The 20,856-nt window shown below is 44.1% G+C and overlaps 1 protein-coding gene across 2 annotated transcripts; it reads left to right on the forward strand.

Annotated features, from left to right (window-relative positions):
• The first annotated feature begins 2,666 nt into the window (after positions 1-2,666).
• NPM2 (nucleophosmin/nucleoplasmin 2) lies at positions 2,667-19,552 on the forward strand. Of its 2 annotated transcripts, XM_024747756.1 has the most exons (9): positions 2,667-2,738; positions 3,005-3,085; positions 3,241-3,326; positions 3,492-3,617; positions 16,675-16,768; positions 17,561-17,733; positions 17,904-17,938; positions 19,187-19,220; positions 19,331-19,552. In XM_024747756.1, the coding sequence occupies exons 2-9, from the start codon at positions 3,028-3,030 to the stop codon at positions 19,373-19,375; spliced, it is 651 nt and encodes a 216-aa protein (XP_024603524.1). In that variant the 5' UTR covers positions 2,667-2,738; positions 3,005-3,027; the 3' UTR covers positions 19,376-19,552. The 2 variants fall into 2 exon arrangements, with proteins under 2 accessions (XP_024603524.1, XP_024603525.1); XM_024747757.1 differs by lacking the exon at positions 17,904-17,938.
• The last annotated feature ends 1,304 nt before the right edge of the window (positions 19,553-20,856 follow it).

Raw genomic sequence — 20,856 nt, forward strand, 5'->3', positions numbered from 1 at the left:
TATTATAATGCTACAGTAGTCAAGACAGTATGGTATCAGCACTAGGGTAGACAGACCAATGTAACAATAAAATCCAGAAATAGACCAACATATATGGTTAATTGATTTTTGACAAAAATGCCAAGGTAGTTCAATAGAGAAAGAGTCTTTTCCAAAAATGGATAACCACTTAGGAGGAAAAAAAGGAACCTTGACCCTTACCAAACACTATGCACAAAAATTAACTTCAAATGGATCACAGTTGTAAAAGTAAAAGCTAAAACTACAAGGCTTCTAGAAGGAAACAGGAAAAATTTTAATGGGTTAAGCAAAGATTTCTTAAAATACCAAAAGCATGGGGCTTCCCTGGTGGTGCAGTGGTTGAGAGCCCGCCTGCCGATGCAGGGGACACGGGTTCGTGCCCCGGTCCGGGAAGATCCCACATGCCGTGGAGCAGCTGGGCCCGTGAGCCATGGCTGCTGAGCCTGTGCATCCGGAGCCTGTGCTCCGCAACGGGAGAGGCCACAACAGTGAGAGGCCCGCGTACCGCAAAAAAAAAAAAAAATACCAAAAGCATAAGGCATAAAGGAAAGAAATATTTGACTTCATCAAATTTTTAAATTTCTGCTCTCCAAATGATACCATTTTTTTAAATGAAAAGACAAGCCATAGATGGGAGTGAAAAATCTTTGGAATACGTATACTTGACACAGAACAGGCATCCAAATATATATAAAGAACCACAATTCAATAAGAATAACTCAATTTTAAAATGAACAAAATATTTGAACAGGTATTTTTGCAAAAGAAGATACACAAATGACCAATAAACATTTGAAAAAATAACATCATTTGTCATCAAAAAAAGATAAGTAAAAACCACATGTCACTATATACATCCACTAGAATGGCTAAAATTAAGAAGACTGACAATGCCAATTGCTGGCAAAGATGTAAAGCAACTGGAATTTTCATACATTTCTGGTAGAAATGCAAACTGGTACAGGATTTTTTTAAATAGTTTTACAGTTTCACATAAAGTTTAATGCACACAAAATGATCCAGCAATTCCACTCCTAGGTATTTATCCTAGAAAAACTAAAACATATATCCATGCAAAGACTTGCTCTCAAATGTTCATAGCATTTTTATTCATAATAGTCCACAACTGGAAACTACCCAAATATCCATCAACAGGTGTTATCAGTCAGGGATGTAGCACAAGGAACTGGCTAATGCAATCATAAGAGGTGGCTAGGCAAGTCTGAGATCGGTAGGACAGGTTGTCAGGAAGAGCAGGCTGGAAGCTTTCTGGCAGGAGCTGAAGCTGCAGACCACATGCAAAACATGACTAGCAGGTATCTGGATACACAAGTGTGGAGCACTACTCAACAATACACACAGACAAACTACTGATACAACAACTATGGATAAATAAATCTCAAACACATTCTGCTCAGCAAAAGAGGGCAGACCAAAAGACCCTGTATGATTCTACTTATATGAACTTCTAGGACAGTCTGTACTAATCTACAGTGTCAGAAAACAGGTAAGTGTCTGATGCCAAGTAGACAGTAAGGGGAGGATATTCACTGCAAAGGGAAACGAGAAAATTTGGGGGAGTAACAAATTGTAACTTGGCTGTGGTGATGGCCACATGGTGTATACATCTGTCAAAATTCAAATTATACACTTTAAACTGGTACATTTTTGTATATGAATTATTGCTCAATAAAGCTGGTATTTTAAAAAGAAAAAAAAAAAACGGATTCCTGCACAGCAGAAGCTCCAATCAGGGTTGCAGAAAGATAAACCCAGTTCCTCCAGCACCATTTTTGGAAAAGACTATCCTTTCCCTTGACACCTTTGTTGAAAATCAGTGAAACTTATATGCAGGTGAGAAGTTTCCAGGATGGGAATGATGGATATGAATGCAATGAGAGAGATTCCTGGTTATTTCTGTCTCCCAAACAGAGGTGTTACTTGAGGGCGGTGGTCAGCTGAAAACCTTCCTCCTCTTCACTACCCCCCACCCAAACAAACGTTTAAGGGCATCACTGTGCTGTGTGAACTGCTCTTTGTGAAATGACGCCCTCGTAAGGTCACTCGCAGTGCCCCGTGGTGTATTCCACCCCTTCCTAGCCTTGGGAGAAGTCATCCTTCTGGAAACAGGGCTCTTCCTCTCCGAGGACAACAGCCCTGAGGGTCAGGCCCTCTGGGCCTGGCAAGAGGCCCACACTTAGAGGGTAAGGAAAGGACACGAAGAAAGAAGAAAGGCGATGAGCACGAAGAGCCGACAAGGCTGCGCTTCCTACCTGGTAGCAAAGCATCTCCACGCTGGGCGCTGGGCGGGCTCCGGCAGCAGACCTCAGTCAGTCCCTATTGGTCAGGACCGTGGTTCTCACGGTGCGGTCCTGGACCAGCAGCGTCCGCCTCACCTGGGCACCTGTTAGAAATGCTAATTCTCTGGGTCAAACCCAGACCTCCCCGTGGGAAACGATGGAGGTGGGTGAGGCCTAGCGCTTTGTGTTTTAACGAGCTCTCCAGGTGCTTCTGAGGAGCGAAGAGGAGGAAAGAGTGGAGGGACGGAATGGGGCTGATGAGACACCTCCCGTTGCCCCTTCCCAGGCTTCATAACCGCCCGCTGTGGGCGGCCGGCCCTCAGGTGAGGCCGGGATGAGGCCGGAGGGAGGGAGCCCAAGAGGGAAGCGATCCGAGGAGGAGCCTATGGCGTGAGCCTCGCACGCGGAGTAGCGACGGTGAGGTGGAGGAGGGGTTGCGAGAGGGCCGGGGACCGGGGCCGAGTGGACATGAGACCGGGCACCGAGCCGCCTTGCCCGCGGCTGACCGGCGCTGCACCCCCGGGGTGCTGGGAGGGCCGGCGGGGCAGCCGGGCCCCTCGCTCACCTCTCCCGCTCTGGGCGATCTAAGCATCGTCCTTTGGCGGAGCGCTCCGCCGGGGTGTCCCCAGCTCGGGTGTGGGCTGCCTTGTCGGCCGGGGGTTGTAACGCGCCCTTCCTCGCAGCTGCTTGGCCCCCGCCCCGCATCATGAATCGCAGCCGTACTAGCAGCACCTCCGAAAAGGCGACACTGGCCTTGCTCTGGGGTGAGTGAGGCTCCAGGCTGTTCTCGGAGCACCCGGGGGGCTGGGGGTACGTCACCGGGGGCAGGGGGGCGGTTAGGGCTGGAGGCAGAGAGGCGCGCCTCCCGGGAGGCTGCCCGCCCCACGCCACGCCTTCCGCCCTCCGTCTCCCTTCGCAGGCTGTGAGCTGAGCCAGGAGAAGCCGACTTGGACCTTCAGACCCCGGAAGGTGGGGAAGCAGGACTGTATGCTGCTGCTCAGTACGGTGGGTACCCCCCAGCCCCAAGGAGGGGAGGAAGGACGGAGCAGGGAGGGACTTGGACAGCCACAGAGGAGCAGGTGGGATTGTCCGGTCCCGCAGCTGGAACAGGGTTTGCCTCCTCCGCCCTCTGGGTGAAGAGGAGCCCTGCTCGTTTTCCACCCCTCTCAGATTTGCCTGGGGGAGAAAGCCAAAGAGGAGATGAACCTCGTGGAGATCCTGCCCCCAGCAAGCCAGGACGACAGAAAGAGGAAGCCCATCACACTGGCCTCTCTTCGGGCCTCCGTCCTCCCCATGGTGAGCCTTTCCCTGCGGGCCTAGGACACCCTGGCTCCAGCCCTAGGAGACCCTGCTCAGGCCTCACCCGCTGCGTGGGAACGGACCCAAAGATGGGGTACAGGCTCCTGCACAAGTACAGCCAGTGCTAGAGAGGCATATAGCCCAGGACTAAAAGCTTGGACCCAGGAGGCAGGAGCCCCATTTCCATCCTAGTCCACAATTTTTTTTTTTTGGTGGGCCGCCGGCTGAGTCCTAACCACTGGACCGCCAGGGAACTTCCTCCTAGTCGACTCTTTACCAGCCGTGTGACTTTGGGCAAGTTAAATAACCTCTCTCCAAATCACATTTTTCAACTGTTTACTGCTGGAGACCGGTGTTGATGATTTACATACTGCCTGTGTATCCAGATTGTGTATCCAGAAAGTCTCACTCTAATAATTTATTTTGAGTTTTCTATGCAGATCTTCTTTGTGAGTAATGGCAGTCTTTGTGTTGTTTTTTGTTGTTGTTTTTTTTTTTCTTTTAAATCCAGGTACACTGCCTAGGACCTCCAGTATAATATTGGTTGGATAAAATGATAATGGTAGATGTCCTCGTTTCATTCCTGATATATTTTTGGCTGCGTTGGGTCTTCGTTGCTGCTTGCGGGCTCTCTCTAGTTGCGGCGAGCGGGGGCTACTCTTCGTTGCAGTGCAAGGGCTTCTCATTGCAGTGGCTTCTCTTGCTGCGAAGCATGTCCTCTAGGCACACAGGCTTCAGTAGTTGTGGCACGCAGGCTCAGTAGTTGCGGCTCACGGGCTTAGTTGCTCTGCGGCATGTGGGATCTTCCCTGACTAGGGCTCGAACCCATGTCCCCTGCATTGGCAGGCAGATTCGTACCACTGCGCCACCAGGGAAGTCCCCCCCATACCTGATTTTTTTTTAAAGGAATGCTTCTAATGTTTCTCCATTAAGTATGAAGTGTTTGGTAGACACCCTTTGTCAGGTTAAGGAAGTCTCCGTCTAATCCTACTCTACTTTGAAAAATTGAATTTTCTTCTTTTTAATTATGATTATCAAATTGGTTATCAAATGCTTTCCTGTTCATATTATCAGGGGCTCTCTCTTCTTTAATCTGTTAATGTGGTAAGTTATACTAATAGAATAATATTCAATCAACTTTGCATTCCTGAGATAAACATTACTGATTGTATTATAAACTTCTAGATTTGCTTTGTTAATAAGACTTTTTTTTAAAACTTATATACTCATAAGTGAGGTTGGCCTATAAATTCCATATCTTATTTGGATGTCAAGGCATATTAACCTCATGAACCGAGGCATGGCGTGTTCCCTCCTTCCATGCAGCAGAACAGTGAATATGAGACCAGAATTATCTGCCCTTAAAGACCTGGGAGGCTGATCTGTAAAACTGCCCTCAAACCTATTTTTTTTCTCTGTCTATGAGATCTCCCTAAATCTCATCCATTCCCATAGTTTTAAAGACCACCTATACAAATGAAGACTCTGACATTTATTCTGTAAACCCAGCCTCTCTGTTGTGCTCCAGATCCTCTGTCCAACTCAAAACACTTAACAGATATCTAATAGATGTTCCAAACTTAGCATGTCTAAATCCAAATTCTTGATTTCTATCTATAATCTCTTCCCCCATCCCCAGACCTGATCCTCTCCCAGTAAATAGCTATTCCTCCAATTAGCCAGGATAAAACCCTCTTTCTCTAACACCCCATATCTGACCCACCAGCAAATCCTGTTGGCTCTACCTTCATCTAACCTCATCTCAACACCTCCCTGCTACACTCTGGTCCAGGTGACCATCACCTCTTGCTCAGGTTTATTGCAGGGCCTCCCAGGAGATATACCTGCCTTCATCGTTGGTCCCCTTTCGTCAATTTCATGTCCCCCTATACCAGGGACACACTTGCCCCCGACTTCAACCTGGTCTTTGTTCAAATGTCATCTCATTGAAGGGTCTTCCCTGGCCACAAACAGCACCCTTATTTCTATCCCACCCATGATCACTTTTTCCCCCATAGGACCCATTACTGACATGAGGTTTCATTTGTGCATTGTCTTTTCCCCCCAACCAGGATATAGACTCCAAGAGAGCAAGGATTTTGCCTGCTTTGCTGCATTATCCATACAGCCCCTATACTAGTGTCTGGTATGTGGTAGGAACTCAATATATAATGAATGAGTGAGTAAATAAGTGAATGAACTGTGTGGGACTGGTTTGATTTTTAAACTATTGTGATTTATTTAATAGGTTTAGATCTTCTCAGATGTTTCGATTTCTATGAGTCAGTTCTTTTATTAGCTGTATTGAGATATAATTTATATACAGTAAGATTCACTAGTGTTAAGTGTGCAGCTCGATGCATTTGACAAGTTGTGCAATAGCCACCAACATCAAGGTAGAGAATTTCCACCGCCCTGCCCCCAGTTCCTCATGCCTCACGCAGTCTGTTCCTTCCACCTACCACTGCCTCTGGCAACCACTGATCTACTTTCTGTCACTATAGTTTTGCCTTTTCTATAATTTCATTTAAATGGAACCATACAATATGTAGTCTCTTGTGCTGGCTTTTTTCACGTAGCACAATGCTTTTGAGATTTATCCCCGTTGTTGATAAAACAGTAATATGCTCCTTTTTTATATCTGAGTAATATGCCAGTCTACAATTTATATAAAATTTGTTCATTCACCTGTTAATGGACATATGGACATTTGGGGTAGTTTCCAGTTTTTGGACTATTGTCAATCAAGCTGCTAGGAATGTTTGAGTGTATTTGTATAGACGTGTTTTCATTTCTCTTAAGTACATACCTAGGAGTGATATTGCTGGATCACATAGTAAGCATATGTTAAACTTTATACAAAACTGCTAAACTATTTTCCAAATTGCTGTACCATTCTGCATTTCTACCCGCAATCTATGAGAATTCCAGTTGGTCCACATCCTCACCAACACTTGGCATTGTCAGTCTTCTTAATTTTAGCCAATCTAGTACATATACAGTGGCACCTCATTGTGGTTTTTATTTTTCCTTGAGGGTTGGTGATATTAACTGTCTTCTTATTTGAGTTTTGGTCTTTTGTATATCTTCTTCTGCAAAATACCTGTTTAGATGTTTTGCCCATTTTTAAATAATTGAGTTATTCTTATTGACTTGTAGGAGTTTTTTTAGTATATTTTGGATATAAGTCCTTTATTACAAATATTTTCTCCTAATGTGTGGCTTGCCTTTTCATTTTTGTAATAATGTTTTTTGAAGAGCACAAGTTTTTAATTTTGATAAAGTTCAACTTAACATTTTTTTCTCTTATGGTTCATCCTTTTGGTGTCCGAAGAAATCATTGCTTAAACTAAGGTCACAAAGGTTTCCTTTTATGTTTTCTTCTAGAAATGCTGTTGTTTTAGCTCTTATATTTAAGTCTATGATCCGTTTCAAGATAAGTTTCTTGTATGGTATGAAGTGAGGATAGAAGGACACTTTTTTCCAAATTGATATCCAGTGCTCCAGTACCATCCTTTGAAAAGACTGCTCTTTCACTGATACAATTACCTTGGCATTTGCCAAAAATTGGTTGACCATATGTGTATGCATATATGTCTATACACTATTCTGTTTCATTGATTTATGTTTACCCTCATTCCATACCAGACTAATTTGATTATTGTGCTTTTATAATAAGTCTTAAAATGAGATCGTGTGAGTCCTCCAATTTTGTTATTCTTTTCCAAAATTGGGTTGACAAGTCTAGGTTCTTAGCATTTTCCATGTAAGTTTCAGAATCAGCTTTCTTTAAAAATCAGTCTGATGGGATTTTGATTGAGATTGTATTGAATCTATAGATTACTTTGGGGGGAATTGCCATCTTGACAATTTTGAGTCATCGATAATTGAACATGATATATTTCTCCATTTGTTTACATCTTTAGCTTTTCCCAGGAATGTTTTGTAATTTTCAGGGTCCTGGTCCCCTACGTACTTTGTAAAGTTTACCCCTACATATTTCATGATTTGGGGTGCTATTAAAAATGAGATTAGCATATTTATTGGAAGAAAATTCACATACCATAAGCTTCACTCACTAGAGTATATAATTCAGTGATTTTTAGTAAATTCAGAGTTGTGCAACAATCACCATCTAGGTTTAGAACATTTTCATCAACCCAAAAAGAAACTCCATACCTACCAGTGGTCACTTCCCATTTCCCACATTCACTTACCCCCAGCCTTAGGCAACCACTAATTTACTTTATGTCTATAGATTTGCCTATTCTGGAAAATCATATAAATGGAATCATAAACTGTATGGTCTTTTGTGACCGCTTTCTTTCACTTAGCATAATGTTTTTAAGGTTTATCCATGTTGTTGCTTGTATCAGTACTTGACTCCTTTTTATTGCCAAATAATATTCCATTGTATTGATATACCACATTTTGTTTATCTGTTCAGTTGGTGGACATTTGGATTGTTTCTACCACTTGGCTATTAGGAATGCTGTTATTAACATTAATGTACAAATTTTTGTATGAACATAAGTTTTTTCTAACATTTTATTTATTTATTTATTTATTTATTTATTTATTTATTTATTTATTTCTGGCTGCGTTGGGTCTTTGTTGCTGCATGCAGACTTTCTCTAGTTGCGGTGAGTGGGGGCTACTCTTCGTTGCGGTGCACGGGCTTCTCATTGCAGTGGCTTCTCTTGTTGTGGAGCATGGGCTCTAGGCGCATAGGCTTCAGTAGTTGCGGCACACAGGCTCAGTAGTTGTGGCACACGGGCTTAGTTGCTCCATGGCTTGTGGGATCTTCCCAGACCAGGGATCAAGCCCATGTCCCCTGCATTGGCAGGCAGATTCTTAACCACTGCGCCACCAGGGAAGTCCTGTCTGGTAATTTTTGAGTGGATGCTAGACATGAATTTTACTATTTGGATGCTGGATATTTTTACAGTTTTATAAGTATTCTTGAATTTTGTTCTGGGATGCAGTGAAGTTACTTACATACCATTTGATCCTTTTGTGTCTTGTTTTTAAGCTTTGTTAGGGATTTAAGCTGAATTTAGTCTAATTTTGCCCCACTACTGTAGCAAGACCCTTCTTAGTACTCCAATAGATGCCCCATAAATTATGAGATTTTCCACTCTGTGAGCTCCAGACACCTTTAGGATGATTCTTTTTCCAGCCTCAGGTAGTTTCCTTGCATGGATGTTCTGATTACTACTTAACTGAATACTCAAGGGGGCCTTCTACAGATCTCTGGAGTGCTGTCTTTGCAGCTTTTTCCTCTCTTGTGAACTCTAGGTGCCTTGGCTTCTCTGGGCTCCAGTTCTATTTCCTAAACTCAGAGAGACCACTAGGCTTTGTCTGGGTGCCCCCTCCCTGCACTGTCCAGGAAGTAAGCTTGGGCAACCATAGGGCTCATCTCATCTCTGTCCCATCTCTCAGAGATCACTGTTCTTCCTTGACTTGTATCCAGTGTCTTGAGAGCTGTTGTTTCTTACACAGGCATACCTGGTTTTATGGTACTTCACAGATATTGCGGGAGTTTTGCTTTTTTGTTCATTTGTTTTTGTTTTTTACAAATGAAGGTTTGTAGCAGCCCTGCACTGTCAGATGATGAATAGCATTTTTAGCAATAAAGTATTTTTAAATTAAGGCATGTACATTATTTAGACATAATGCTGTTGTACACTTAATAGAATACAGTATAGTGTAATTATATGCACTAGGAAACCAAAAATTTCATGTGACTCACTTTACTGTGATAATCGCTTTATTGCAGTAGTCTGGAGCTAAGCCTGCAATATCTTTGAGGTATGCCTGTATTATAGTTTTTTAGTTGTGTCAAGCTGGAGAGTAAATTCAGTCCTTGTTACTTACTTGGCCTGAACCAAACATCTCCTGAGTCAATTATGATTATTTATATTTTTCTAGATATTGTTCATGCTATTTGCTAATAATATTTTTCATCATGACTATATCTGTTATTATATTCCTCTTTTTAAAATTCCCAGTGGTGTTTATCATCTTTCCTTTTTTCCCTTCATTTCAATCACTGGATATTAGTCTTTTTCTTTTTTTTCAAAGAAAAAGCTTTTGATTTTGTTGATGCTTTCTATTGTTTCCTTATTTTTTATTTTATTAATTTCTCTGGTTATCTGATTTTCTGCTTTCTTTGTTCCATTTTCTTACTTCCTTAGTTAGATATTTAGCCCATTCATGTTATAGTTTATTTTTTCCAAGTAAGTTCTATTTATTTATTTTAAATACTACACATTTCCCTCTGAAGATGTTTTTAACTGCATCCCTTAATTTGGGATTTGTGGTATTTTCACTTTATCTTAGTTTAAATATTTTCTAATTTCCATTATGATTTCTTATTTGATGAATGAGTTACTTCAAATGTTTTAATTCCCAAAGGTATGGGTGGGTTGAGTCATCACCCTTTTTCTTAGTGTAATTGCATCAGAAAATATGGCGTGTGTGTGTGTGAGTGTATATGTGTGTGTGTGTGTGTGTGTGTGTGTGTGTATATATATATATATATATATATATATATATATACCATATCAATTCTTTGGTTATTTGTTGAGACTCAATTTGTGGCTTACTACATGGTAGTGTTATAGAATTTTATGTGTGTCCATTAAATCAGGTGTATTAATTGTGTCCAAACCTATATAGTTTTTGTCTCCTGGTGTATCAATTAGCAAAAGAAATGTGTTAAAATTTCCTGTTATGATTGTGGATCTTCGGGTTCTTCTTATAATTTTGTTTACTTTATATATGTTTATTTTTTTAATTGAAAATCATTTTAGATAATTGTAGATTCACATGCAGCTGTAAGAAATAATACTGAGAGATCCCTGTATGTTTTGCCCAGTTTTCTCCAATGGTAACATTTTGCAAAACTGTAATATAATATCAAAACCAGGATATTGACATTGATACAATGCAGGGATCTATTTATACAATTTTATCACCTAAGTTCCTTTTGTTTGTTCCACCACCACAGCCAAGATACTGAACAGTTCCAACACCCCAGGCATCCCTCATGTTGCCCTTTTATAACCACACTCACCTCCCTCCTGCTCCCTCACCTCCCCCTAACCCCTGGCAACCACCAATCTGTCCTCCATTTCTAAAATTTGGTCATTGAAATAGAATCAGACGTATGTAACTTTTTGGGAACTGGCTTTTTTTTCTCAGCATAATTCCCTGGAGATTCATTCATTTTACTGCTGACTGGTATTCTGTGGTATAGTTGTACCACAGTTCAACAATTCATCTGTGGAAAAACTGGGCTGATTCCCATCTGGGGCTCTTACAAATAAAGCTGCTATGAACATTTGTGTATAGGTTTTTGCGTAAGCTAAGTTTTCATTTCTCCTGGGTTAAATGTCCAGGAGTGCAATTGCTGGGCCATATGAGGGTGGTTACACATTTAGTTTCTTAAACTGCCAGACTGTTTTCTAAAGTGGCTGTACCATTTTGCATTTCTATCAGCAATGCATAAGTGATCAAGTTTCTTTGCATCCTCATCGACATTTCATGTTGTCACTATCTCTTTTATTTTAGCCATTCTAATGTGTGTGTAGTGGTGTCTCATTGTGCTTTTAGTTTGCATTTTCCTGATGGCTAATGATGTTGAACACCTTTTCATGTGGTTTTTGCCATATGTATGTTCAGTTAAGTGTTCATGTCTTTTGCTCATTTTCTAATTGTTTTGTTACTGTTGAATTTTGTTAATTTTTTTTTTTTTTTTTTTTTTTGCGGTACGCGGGCCTCTCACTGCTGTGGCCTCTCCCGTTGCGGAGCACAGGCTCCGGACGCGCAGGCTCAGCAGCCATGGCTCACAGGCCCAGCCGCTCCGCGGCATGTGGGATCCTCCCAGACTGGGGCACGAACCCGTGTCCCCTGCATCGTCAGGCGGACTCAACCACAGCGCCACCAGGGAAGCCCTGAATTTTGTTAATTTTTTATATATTCTAGACACTAGTCCTTTGTCAAGTATATGGCTTGCAAATATTTTCTCCCCAGTTTATAACTTGTCTTTTCATCCTCTTCACATGAGCTTTTATGGAACAAACGTTTTTAATTTTGATGAGGTCCATTGTGTTCTTCCTTTTATGACTTTTGATGTTAAGTCTAAGGACACATTGCCTAGTCTGAGATCATGAAGGTTTTCTATGTTTTTTGTCCAAAAGTCATATAGTTTTATGTTTTACACTTAAGTCCATGATCCATTTTGAGTTCACTGTTGTATAAGCTATGAGGTTTAGGTGAAGGTTCATTTCTTTGCCTATGGATGTCCAATTGCTCCAGCTCCATTTGTTGAAAAAGCTTCCTCCATTTAATTGAGTTTGCATCTTTGTCAGAAATCAGTTGCAGGTATTTGTGTGTGTCTATTTCTAGGTCTTCTGTCAATCTATGTGTCTAACCCTCTAATATCACACTGTCTTGATTACTGTGGCTATAGTTTATGTATGTTCAGACTATGTTGTTGATGCATATAATTTACAGGTTTAGCTTTCTTGTAAAATTTTTACTTTCCTTGTATAATTGTAAATATCTTCCTTGTCTAAATTTTTTCATTATGTGGTGACCTTCTTTATCCCTAAAATACTTATTGAATTAAAGCTTATATCGTCTGATATTAATTTGTTTCCCAGATGTCCCTCAATCTCCATTATTCCTTTATTCTTTAGTAATGGATTCATGACTTTTAGCTGGTCACAAGGCTACTGAGAATAAAAACTATATTCCCTCTAAGTTTGGCATAACCATGAAGTTCTGGCCAATGCGATGTAAGCAGAAGTGGGATCTACAACATCTGAAAAATGTCCTTAAAGAGAGATCATGTGACTACTTTTTTGTCCCTTTCTGGAGTGTAGATGTGATGACTAGAACAAGAGCAGCCATCCTGGGCGAGGTGGGAGCCGTGTATTGAGAATGGTAGAGCAACACGGTACAAAGAGCCTGGATCCCTGGTGATTGAGGAGTGGTATACCCATAGCTTATGTATGGGCTTAGTTTATGTGACAAAGAAGTGAGTTTCTACCTGTGTAAGCCACTGTTATGGAGTTTTCCGTCACTTATTACCAAACCTAATCGTAACAAACTCTACTAGCTTCATTTTTTAGGGACTTTTTTTTTAGGGACTTTATTTTTTAAGAGCAGTTTTAGGTTTACAATAAAATCGAGAGGAAGTTACAGAGATTTCCTATATACCACCTACCCCTACACATACATAGCCTCCCCCATTATCAACATCACTCACCAGAAAGTACAACTAGCTTCATTTTCATTTTAGTTATATGCGGCTGCCATAACAGAGACCCAACTACAGGGGCTTAAGATTTATTTCTGTATTGCATAGAAGTCCAGAGATGGGCAGTCCAGAGCTGATGAGATGACTCCATGGTCACCAAAGACCAAGTCTCCTCGTATCTTTCTCCTGTCTTTAGCGCAGACCTACCATCCTCAAAATCACCTTACAGTCTAGGAAGGCTGCTGCAGCTCCAGCCCTCACTTCTACAATTAATGTAATAGGAAAGAAGCAGCAAGGGAAGACCACAGGGACTTCTCTGTCCACCTTTTAAGGAGTCTTCCCACAAGTACCACCTTCCAAATTCTGCTTATAGCTCATTGATCCAGAAATTAGTAACATAGTCACAACTGCAAAGGAAACTGAAGAATGCAGTTTTGGGCTGGGTATAGTATTTCAGTAATATCAGGGTGCTGTTATTATGGAAGGAAAGAATGGCTATTGGATAAGCAACTGAAAGCCTCTGCTGCACCTGGTATGTCTATTTCCATCTCTTTACTCCAGCATTTCTCCGGCCTTATAAGGTTTCTTATAAGCAGTATGTAGCTAGACCTTGTTTTAATCTATCCAGCCAGTATAGTCTGTTTATATTGATTGCGACTTGCTAATATACTTGGGTTTACTTGTAGCATGTAGTTTGTGCTTCTATTTTCCTTGCCTTTTAAATTTTTTTGTTTCTTTTTTCTAGTTTTCCTGTCTTTTATTAGATTGATTAAAGTTTCTTTTCCCCTTTTCTCTTCTACTGGTTTAGAAGCTATAGAATCTCATTCTAATCTTTATTTGTTCTCTTTAATTTTTTAACAGTCATGCATGATCAAAGTCGAAAATTAATGTTTTCTTCCTCCCAAACCAGGGGATTCTAATTACTTTCATTTTAACATACATATTGTCATCATGTAGCATTTTAGCTCCAACGTGTTTTAAACCAGCTCAACACTAGTCATGACTAGTGTTGTTTTATTTTACGGCAATGTTTCCTTAGGTCTGTATTTATTTATTTATTTATTTATTTATTTATTTATTTATTTATACCAATTTTTTTTCTCATCACTGCTTCTTGCACCTACTTCTTAATTTAATTGCCATCTTTTTGAACATCCTTTTGTAGACCTGGGAGTAGTAAACTTACTTGGGCTTTGCTCAGAAATACCTTTCTTTTACCCTCATTCCTTCATGATAGTTTGGCTGTGTATATACTTCTAGGTAAGAGGTCTGATTCCTGACCTCTTTCTGATTCCTGATGTTGCTGTTGAAATCCTCAGTCTGCCTGGTTATTGTTCCTTTTTTGGAAATCTGGCCTCTCTGGTTGATTTTAAGTTCATCTCTTTGTTCTCATCTGCCATTTCACCATAGTATGTTCAGGTGTGGATTTATTTTTATTTATCTTTTCAGGGATGAGGTTTCCTGCATATGAGGATCTGTCTTGGATCATTTCTGGAGAACTCTTGGTCGTTATCACTTGGAACACTGACTCCATTCTCTCCATTCCCTACCTCTGATTGGATGCATGTTGGACCTTCTCACCTGTCCTCCACGTCCAGCTTCTCTCTCATATTTTGTTCATTTCTCTCTGTGCTTCATACTGGGTAATTTCTTCCCAGCACTTCTCCAATTTACTGATTCTTCCTTCAGCTGCTTCACTCTGCTTTTTAACCATTTGTTCACTTTACTTCAATGCTAATGTTTTTGATGTCTAGAAGCTGCTTTTGGTTCTTTTTATTTTTATTTTATTTATTTTTTTTGCAGTACACGGGCCTCTCACTGTTGCAGCCTCTCCCGTTGTGGAGCACAGGCTCCGGACGCACAGGCTCAGCAGCCATGGCTCACGGGCCCAGCCGCTCTTGGCATGTGGGATCTTCCCGGACCGGGGCATGAACCCGTGTCCCCTGCATCGGCAGGCAGACTCTCAACCACTGCGCCACCAGGGACGCCCTCTTTTTATTTTTTGTAATATCTTGTTCTTTTTATTTTGATTCCTACTCTTATGTTTATTTGATCTTCATCAAACATTTCATGTGGTTTAGGTTGTTATTCTCTTATCTCAGGTTCCTGGTTGTACATTTTGTTTTGTTCTGCTGCCAGACTCTAGCAGGGTTGTTTCAAACCTCTTCCAGTTTGGTTTGGTTCTGTTTTGTGAAAGAATTCTGTGTGAAAAGAATTCAGAGTGTCCCTAGAGACTGGTTTTGTGTTTGCATCTGCCATTTGCCCCAGGAATATCGCAAGCCTGGGATTTTATACAGATCTCTTGGCTTGGCAGTGCCCACCGAGTAAATTCAGAGTTGCTCTAACTGAGAGGTACAACCACAGCTGTTAGCTTCTCACAGGAGACTCCGTTATCTCACCCACAGGTTCTTGTTTCCCTCCTTTTATGGTGGGTCCTTTCTAGTTAGATGGCTTAGGGTCCTTCAGTCCCTTCTCCTCAACCCTCACCATGGGGCTTTTTACTGAGATGTAGCCCTTTGAAGGTCCCCTCCCCAAGGGTTTGTCTCCTGTCCACATGAGTGTCACAACCCAAAGTCCTTCCTGTTTTCAAGGACATCCTCCCTTCAGCTGTGGCATCAGCCTCTGCACAGGCTGCTCTTCTTTCTGATGCACAGGGACACTTCTTTCTGTCTTACCATTCAACCAAGCAGTAAAAACATTGAATTACATTTTATCCAGCATTTCTAGGTGTTTGTGATCAGTTTTCACTTATCTGCTTCCGCTCTGAACCAGAAACTCTAAGTTAATCTCTCTAAGCCTCAGTTTCCTCCTCTGTAAAATAACAACACCTCCTTTGTGGGCTTCTTGTGAAGATTTAAATGAGATAAAGCAGGTAAAATGTGTAGCATGGGGCCTGGCACATGGTAAGAACTCAAGATATTTAAGTATCATCATTGTTACTCTAGAAAATTTGCAAAGTTTGGAAAAGTGTAAAGAAAATAAATGTACTGTCCACTGAAAATTATGGTTAGCACTGTAATATATTTCTAACCTTTATTCCTATGAATATTCACACATTACTTATAAGATGATAGGAAGACTGTAATACAACTTTGCATATGCTTTTCTCATTTGATCAATGCCTTAGTCAGCTTGGGCTGACATAACAAAATACCATGGAGTGAGTGGTTTAAACAACAGACATTTCTTCCTCACAGTTCTGGAGGCTAGAAGTCTGAGATCAGGGTGCCAGCACAGTCGGGTTTTGGTAAGGGCCCTCTTCCTGGCTTGCAGATGGCTACCTTCTTTTTGTGTCTTCACATGGCCTAGAGAGAAAGCAAACTGTGTGGTCTCGTCTTCTAAGGGCACTAATCCCATCACAAGGTCCCCACCCTCATGACCTCAACTAACCCTAGTTACGGTCCCAATGGCTCCATCCCCAGATACCAGCACATTGGAGGTTAGGGGCTTCAGTGTAAGAATTTGAGGGGACACAGTTCAGTCCATAGCTATCAGACTATTTAACAGCTGCACCTCAGCTTGGAAGACCATCTGTGATCTTGGCAGGAATGAGATTTTCAGATCCATGTTCTTCTCCAACAGAGTCCACCTCAGCAGGAGGGTCCAGGGGGCTGAGAGTGCAGAGAGGTCCAGGGAAGCCCTGAAGCATATGTGGTTGAGGGGAGGGAATAAACTGAGTATTTCTGCCTGAGGCCAGCCCCCATCCCCCACCCCCAGCCAGGTACCAGGCCCGAGTGGCCTGTCCTCTCTACTCCTGCCCCTACCCTCTACACCCTACCCCTGCAGGTTGTCCTGGCGGGATTGGAGCTTTCTCCTCCTGTCACGTTCCAGCTCCGGGCTGGCTCTGGACCCGTGTTCCTCTGTGGCCAGGAATGTTATGGTAAGTCCAAGCTTGGACCCGAGAAAGGTCTGCCGGTACAGTGCTCAGCACAGGGCCAAGGACATAATAGGTACTCAAACACTTGAGGGATTCTTGAATTATTGGAGAAGATCCCCAAAGGCAACAGAATCACCAGCAGCCTGGACCAGGAGGCCATGGGCACGCGTCCTAGCCCCAGTTCTCCTTTACCTCTCCACCACGTCCTCTGTGGGCTGCAGCCCTCCAGCCATAACACGAGGGTGGGGTTATATTTGGTTCCATCTTCAAGTGTATTCCTCCTAGTTGTGAGGAATAAATGGCATATTCAGAAAAAGCACTTAACATAACGCCTGGTACCAGAGCACACTCAAAACATTACCTGCTATGAAGTATGTAGCTGTAGCAGTAACATGGACCCTGGCAATTCGCTGTGCTTTTGACTCTTTTGACAGAACTTTAACTGCCTTCTCTGTCCAGTGGTGCCTCTTCCATCAGGGTTCTCTCCTGCTCCAAACCCCGGGCAGGTTCCACCTGCCTCAGGATGAGGCCTGAGTTCCTCTGCTGCTGTGTCCCCACCCTCTCCCTCCTTCCCCTCACACTCTCCTTCCCAGTGTGCATCCCCCGCTGGCCCGGCCAGAGCTACAGCTTACCACTTCCCCCCCTGCCCTCCTGCCGCGGCCTCAGCCCTCACTGCACCGCCCCCCCCACCCCGCCAGCCGCACTTTGGGCAGGTAGATCTGGGAAGGGGAGCCTGGCAGAGACCCTCGGGCTCAGAGGCCCTGCCTTCCTCCCACACCATCGCTGACACTTCAGACCAATCCTGGGAGGAAGAGGAGGGGGAGGAGGAGGAAGAAGAGGAGGAGGAAGAAGAGGAGGAAGAGGAAGAAGATGATGACGACGAAGACACAGATGTGTCCCTGGAGAAGGAGACCCCTATCAAACAAGTCAAGAGGCTGGCGCCCCAGAAGCACACAAGCGTTGCCAAGGTGAGGGAGGGACACCCACCCCCCCGCAAAGGCTCCTCAGAAACCTGGACCAGGCCTCCCCAGTTGAGTGCGCTGAGGCCCGGGGCAACACCTGCCAGGTGCCCGGTGGGAGTCTGCTCTGCCCCTGGGCCTTGCCAGAACTCCCAATAACGCTTGTGTTTGGTTTCCAGAAAAAAAAGGTGGAAAAAGAGGAGGTGTCAGTGAGGTAACTCTTTCCATCTATTAAATGAGCCAAAAGCTTTCAGTTGAGGTACATCGTGCTTGAAAGAGGGTGATGCACGTGTGTGTGCAGGTGTGTGGTACACGGAGACACAGGTGCACAGGTGTGCTGCCACGGTCGGTTGGCACAGTCTTTTTGAAAAGCATTTAACAGTTCTTATCTTCTGACTTCATCCCACTTGTGGCAGTTCCTTCCAAAGAATCCCATCCAAGAGATGAGGGAAATAGATGCACTAAGAAACTTATATCACTGCATTATTCAAATAATAGTATAAAATGGAAGCATTGTAAATGTCCATCAATATACCAGTTGCTTAAACTACGTCACGTCTTCTCAATGGCATGTGACATAATGCCCATGAAGAATATAGCAAACTGGAAAGTGTTTCTAGAATTCAAAGAGCAGGATATTAAATTATTTTCATCTTAATATTTAGTTATTTAATTTTTGGCTGCATTGGGTCTTAGTTGCGGCACGCGGGATCTTGGTTGGGATCTTCGTTGAGGTGCGCAGGCTCTCTAGGTGTGGCCCGTGTGCTCAGTAGTTGCCGCGCACGGGCTTAATTAGCCCACGGCATGTGGGATCTTAGTTCCCCGACCAGGAATCACGTCCCCTGCATTGGAAGGTGGATTCTTAACCACTGGACCACCAGGGAAGTCCCAAATTATTTTCATTTTATTTCACAAACAAAAGAGTTCTGAAAGGAAACAAAATGTTAATATTAGTAGGAGGTAAAGAAAAGTATAGGCAATTTATTCTCTATTTGCTATATTTTGTGCAATGTGGTTAACGTTACTTTTATGATAAGAAACATTTGTGTCTTATACACAAATAAAGGAAAGCAGATAGAAGCTTAAGAAGAAAAAACATCTTGTTTAAAAAGAGAGAGTCAGGGACTTCCCTGGCGGTCCAGTGGTTAAGACTCTGGGCTTCCACTGCAGGGGCCACATGTTCAATCCCTGGTCGGCGAACTAAGATCCTGCATGCTGCGTGGTGGGCCAATAAATAAATAAATAATTTTAATTTAAAAAATAAAAGAGAGTCAGAGTGGTCCCTGGCAGGTGACAGGTGGAGAGGCAAACCTCTCCAGGTCACAGCCCCCTGCTTCCTGGAAGTGCCCAGGGCCCAGCTCTGCAGCCTGGGCATTAGTAGAAGGGCCCAGGGCTACTGGCATCAGACTGAGCTCTCTCTTTCCCACATCCCCACTCCTTGTCCAACCCCACCCCGTTCCAGATACCATCCTAAAGACAGGAGCCCTGTGGGAAAGGTGAGTACTGATAAGAAGGGGCTGGTCCTCCTGGGGGAGGAGGGATGTTCTCTGGGAAGGTGCCAGGATGGGATGAGGGTGGGACACTGGAGCAACGCCTTCTCTCACAGGCCAAAACCACACCCAGACCTAAAAAGCCAGGATTTAAGAAATGAGGAGCCAGGAGTGGCCTGGCCACTGTGACAGAGGGAGGGCCCGTGAGACCACCGTGCTGAGTCTGAATGTGATGGACGTGTTGGGGGCGACCCAAGAGCTCCTCACCCCAACTCTCGGTTGCAGCAGGACCTGGAGGGAAGAGCTCCGACCTCTCAGACCCACAATAAAGTTTGCTTTGCTAGGACCTTGTTGCAGCTGTCTCTCCCTTCCCCGGGAGCTGTCCTTGCCGGCTGCAGTGAGCCCGTGAGCCCGGCAGAGGGCAGCCGTGTGCCAGCACACCCTGGCCTGCCTGCCTGCCAGCCAGCCAGCTACAAAGGACGGGGGCAAAGATAAAGCCCAGCATGGGGACCGGAGGGCACAGGCAAACCATCCCCAGCTTTGGGGGAAGGACCAAGTGTCTCAGCCCCTTTCCCAGCTTCGGCCTTCAGCCCTCAGGCCTGAGGGAGGGAGCTAGGGCTGGGGTGGGTCTTCCTGCGTCCACACTCCCTTCTGACAGGGCCTGGCTCTCCAGATACAGAACTGAAGGGTGACAGCTGCCCGCCGCCCCTACCAGGAAGGGACCAGCCTGAGGGTCTGCATCTCAAGGGCCGGGCCTAGCTCTGCTCTCCCAGGCTTGCGTCCTGTTAGGTGAGCTGCTCACAGGGAGGTCACTGGTGGGATCTGTGTCAGGCAGGAGCCCAGAGGCCTGCACCTTCAAGGAAACCTCCCAAGTGGGGAGACAGGCAGGCTTCCTGGAAGCTATAAAGTATCTCTTCAGGAGGTGGGCAGGTGAACAACTCCTGGGCTAGCATTCCCCAAGGGCAGCAGTCAGAGCCACAGGAACGGGGTTCAGTAAATTGTTGGGGTGAGACCAACAGAGGATTGGAAGGGGGGTGAATGACCCATCACGTGGCTCTGACCTTCTGCCCCCTCCCAGCCTGCAGAGGCACTCTGAAGCCGGGTTCACCCACGGTGACGTGCAGGTGGCCGCCCCCCTCGGGGTCTACTTGCAGGGCCTCTGCTGGGCTTCTCCCTGCCCCTAACCAGCACCCCCTTTGGCCAGGCCTGAAGTGGGCCAGTGGGGAACTGGCCCTGCCCTCTCTCCCCAGGACCTCCAGGTATGGGTCCCAGAAAGTTGGAGGTCTCTGAACACCTGCATGGGAAGGGCAGCAGGCAGGCTTGAGTCTCCCCATTCAGCTTCTCTCGATGCCAGAAGAGATAGAGGAAGGCAGGGCTGGCATTCTTGCTTCTGCTTTCTACACCCCACAAGGCAGATGTGGGCTTTGTCCCACCCTCTAACAAAGGAGAACATGCTACTGACCTCAGTCCCCCAGAGCGACAAGGGACATCGGTTCAGGTCTGGTTCCAGGTAGGCAGCTGGCATTGACCATGGCTTCATGCCACCGCGATACAGGGTGGGCAAGACAAAGTCCTCCCTTCAAGTTGCCTACAGTCTAGTGGAAACACAGGAGCCAACAACATAATTTCAATTACTGTCCAG

The sequence above is a fragment of the Neophocaena asiaeorientalis genome, unplaced genomic scaffold (genome assembly GCF_003031525.2).
Source record: "Neophocaena asiaeorientalis asiaeorientalis breed wild unplaced genomic scaffold, Neophocaena_asiaeorientalis_V1.1 scaffold429, whole genome shotgun sequence".
NCBI lineage: Eukaryota > Metazoa > Chordata > Mammalia > Artiodactyla > Phocoenidae > Neophocaena > Neophocaena asiaeorientalis.

What these genes read in the sequence shown, in the direction of transcription:
- NPM2 (XM_024747756.1), top strand. Translation starts at nt 3,028, where the DNA reads ATGAATCGCAGCCGTACTAGCAGCACCTCCGAAAAGGCGACACTGGCC. An exon ending in GGGCCTCCGTCCTCCCCATG is followed by an intron (nt 3,618 to 16,674) that starts GTGAGCCTTTCC and finishes CTACCCCTGCAG; the next exon opens with GTTGTCCTGGCGGGATTGGA. An exon ending in CTGTGGCCAGGAATGTTATG is followed by an intron (nt 16,769 to 17,560) that starts GTAAGTCCAAGC and finishes CTGACACTTCAG; the next exon opens with ACCAATCCTGGGAGGAAGAG.